The sequence below is a fragment of the Rhinolophus sinicus genome, linkage group LG16, assembly GCF_036562045.2.
Source record: "Rhinolophus sinicus isolate RSC01 linkage group LG16, ASM3656204v1, whole genome shotgun sequence".
Classification (NCBI taxonomy): Eukaryota; Metazoa; Chordata; class Mammalia; order Chiroptera; family Rhinolophidae; genus Rhinolophus; species Rhinolophus sinicus.
Window position 1 is genome coordinate 16,066,100 of NC_133765.1, and position 3,013 is coordinate 16,069,112.

The 3,013-nt window shown below is 58.8% G+C and overlaps 1 protein-coding gene across 1 annotated transcript; it reads right to left on the reverse strand.

The window, feature by feature from the left end:
- Window positions 1-232: 232 nt before the first annotated feature.
- TSSK2 (testis specific serine kinase 2) lies at window positions 233-1,569 on the reverse strand. The gene has a single exon (XM_019710132.2). The coding sequence runs from the start codon at window positions 1,567-1,569 to the stop codon at window positions 505-507; it is 1,065 nt and encodes a 354-aa protein (XP_019565691.1). The 3' UTR covers window positions 233-504.
- Window positions 1,570-3,013: the final 1,444 nt, after the last annotated feature.

Sequence of the window (3,013 nt, forward strand, 5' to 3'; positions counted from 1 at the left end):
TGAGGAGGAGGATTCTGAGGAAGGGCTCTGAGGGAGTCAGGGTGGGCTCTGCTGCACCTGAGGTGGGAGATGTGCACCTGGCCAGCCCTGGAGGCACGGCGCGGGCAGGTCAGAGGGAGACTGGTGGGGCTTAGCGGGTGGGCCACGGCCACGGTGTTCTCCGTGCCCACAAGGCCTCCCCATGAGTACCTGTGCCTGAGCACTGGTCCCTGGACTCCTACGCTGGAGACCCCTGTGCCGCAGGGAGGGTGGTTGGCTGAGTCCTAGAGAAAAAGACTCCTCAGGGGGCGCTCTCAATGCTTGTTTACACTTTGTGGTTTATTTGCTGGTCAGTAATTAATGTCTTTGCTACTAAGTAGAAGAAAGCTAATAGAACGTAATCAAAATAGTGGTTTAATTGACGGATTTTACTTGTTCCTTGCACCTGTGCCTTCTTCAGCTCCTACCTGCTTACTTAGTTTATGGGGACGCCACCATGCACCACGTCCCCCGGCCCTCAGCACCCTAGGTGCCTGCCTTCCCCACCTCGGCTCCGGAGACGTGATGGTCTTTGGCCCTGGAGGTCTCGGCCAGCCTTTCCTCCATCCTGTCCTCGTTCTCGGGTACCACCAGCAGTCGGTGTGGGGTTTTGGCCCCCAGCTTGTGGTCGGGCCGCGAGCCTGGCCGTGTGTCCAGTTTGCACTCGGCCCGGTATTTGCCCTCCCCCTCCCTCTTGAAGGAGGCAGAAGACATGGCTTTGGGTTTGGGGGGCTGCAACCACGCGTGGCTGAGGATCTCATCAATGTGCATTCGCCGGTTGACGTCCGGCTGCAGGATGCGGTAGATGAGGTCCTTACACTCGCCCGTCAGGTTCTTGGAGCGTGGGAAGTCCACGCGGTGCTCCTTCTGGATGCGCAGCATCTTCTTGATGTCGGAGTCGTCGTAGGGCATGGAGCCGCAGACCATGATGTAGAGGATCACGCCCAGGCTCCAGATGTCGTAGACCTTGGGCTGGTAGGGAATGCCCTGCAGCACCTCGGGGGCCGCGTACGCCGCCGACCCACAGAAGGTCTTGCTGAGGATGATGCGCCCGCTGCCGTCCCGTAGGCAGCGCTTGGAGAATCCGAAGTCGGACAGCTTGATGTTGAAGTCCTTGTCGAGGAGAAGGTTCTCGCACTTGAGGTCTCGGTGGACGACATCCAGGTCGTGGCAGTACTTGACAGCCGAGGAGAGCTGGCGGAACATCCTGCGTGCCACGTCCTCGTGCAGGGCCCCGCGGCACTTGATGAACTCGAGGAGGTCGCCCTGGACACCCAGCTCCATGACAATGTAGATGCGCCCGTCTGATGTCTCAAAGATCTCGTAGGTCTTGATGATGGAGCGGTGGTTGACCGTTGCCAGGATGTCCATCTCCCGAGGAAGGAATCTCTCCACAAAGTCCGTAGGTGTTTTCTTGCGATCAATGATCTTAACCGCCACGTTGAACTTGAGGCGCTCGGAATAGGCAGATTTGACTTTTGCATAGGAGCCTTTGCCAAGATTGATGCCCACGACGTAACCCTTCTTCCTTAGGACCGCGGCATCGTCCATGGTGCCAGGAGCGGCCGGCGCCGCTACCCTCTACATCCCCTCCCAACATGGGCCAGCGGGCATTGTCCTCATTTACAGTGTGGGGAGTCGTCTGGCTGGGCTGGCCCGGCCTTGGAGGAGTGGAACGCTCAGCATTGTCTCCAAGTGACTTCAGCCTGTGAAGTCATAAAGCCAGGCTGCAGGGAGTGGGGACTGGGCTGGGGGGAATGGGGCCCCTGGAACCCTAGAAGCCAGGCTGGCCTGGCAGGAATGCCCACTCCCCTCCCACAGGAAGGAAGCTGGCACTCTGGACTATGGTAACCCTCCCTGCTCCTCCTTGCGGTGGCTTCCCTGTCACGAGGCCGGCATGAATGGGGGCTTCCCAGGTCTAGCCAGGGTACTAGCCCCATGTCAGTTTCCTTCTCCTGGCTGTGGGGACCCTGCATTGGTTCTTGTCCCACTGGGGCCAATTTCCTAAAGTTTCTTTGGGGTGTGAAGAAAACCCTGTCGAGGGCTTGTGTCCTCAGAACGGGTGGTGCTTGCGAGGGACCGCCCTGGTCTGGCCAGGCCGGCGGTGGTTCCAAGCTTGGTGGACAAGAGCAGCTCCTATTTGGGGAAGAGAGCTGGGTGGATGAGCGCTGCTGCTGCTGCTGCTGCCGCAGTCAGCGGGGCGTGTGTGGAGGGGGGGGCAGGCAGGGCTTGGGATGCTGTGAGCCCTGGACCGGCAGATGTGTGTTCCGAGGACTGGGGGTCAGCCTGGAGGATGGGCCAGGCTTCAGTCAGGTAGAGAAGATAGTGAATTATCCAGGTAGGGAAGAGCCTGGGAGAGGAGAGGGCTTGCTGGGTCTGAGAATGGCTGACTCCCAGTCAGGAGGGTGGTGGGGAGAAGATAAGTGAGGGCTTTTCACTGAGTGATGGGCAGGCATTGCAGGGCCCGGAGCAGGAAGATCTGTGACCCAAGTCACGTTTTAAGATGGCAACATAGAGAATGGGCTTTGGGGTGAGTGGAGGCCAATGCCTTTGACGCGGCAGGAGTAGGCTAGACCAGCGCGGGCCTATGGGGATTGGGCAGCAGAGGGAGACAGAGGAGGGTCGCGCTCTGCTCAGCACGTGGGTGGGGCCCCGGGTGTGGGGGTCCTGGCAGTCCCCAGAGCCTCAACTATTAAGAGCCAGTACCTGGGCACTTAGGAGTCCTCAATTATGTCCCTTCGGGCCTTTGTGAGGAGTGGCGTGTTGTGGCTGTTGGAACCCTGGGAAAGCACATCGTTTCATCTCAGACTATCTTTTGCGCCTGGAAACAATGTGAAAACCCTTTTTCAGGGCACATGTGTGGAGTTCTGCTTTGGAAAACATGGCCTGCTGTGTGCATCTCCTTAGGTCCTTTGGAAGCTCTGCTGTTCATTTATCCTCCATCACAGACATCCTGTGCTCACACACAGCAAGTGGCCAGGACAGGTGTGCCACG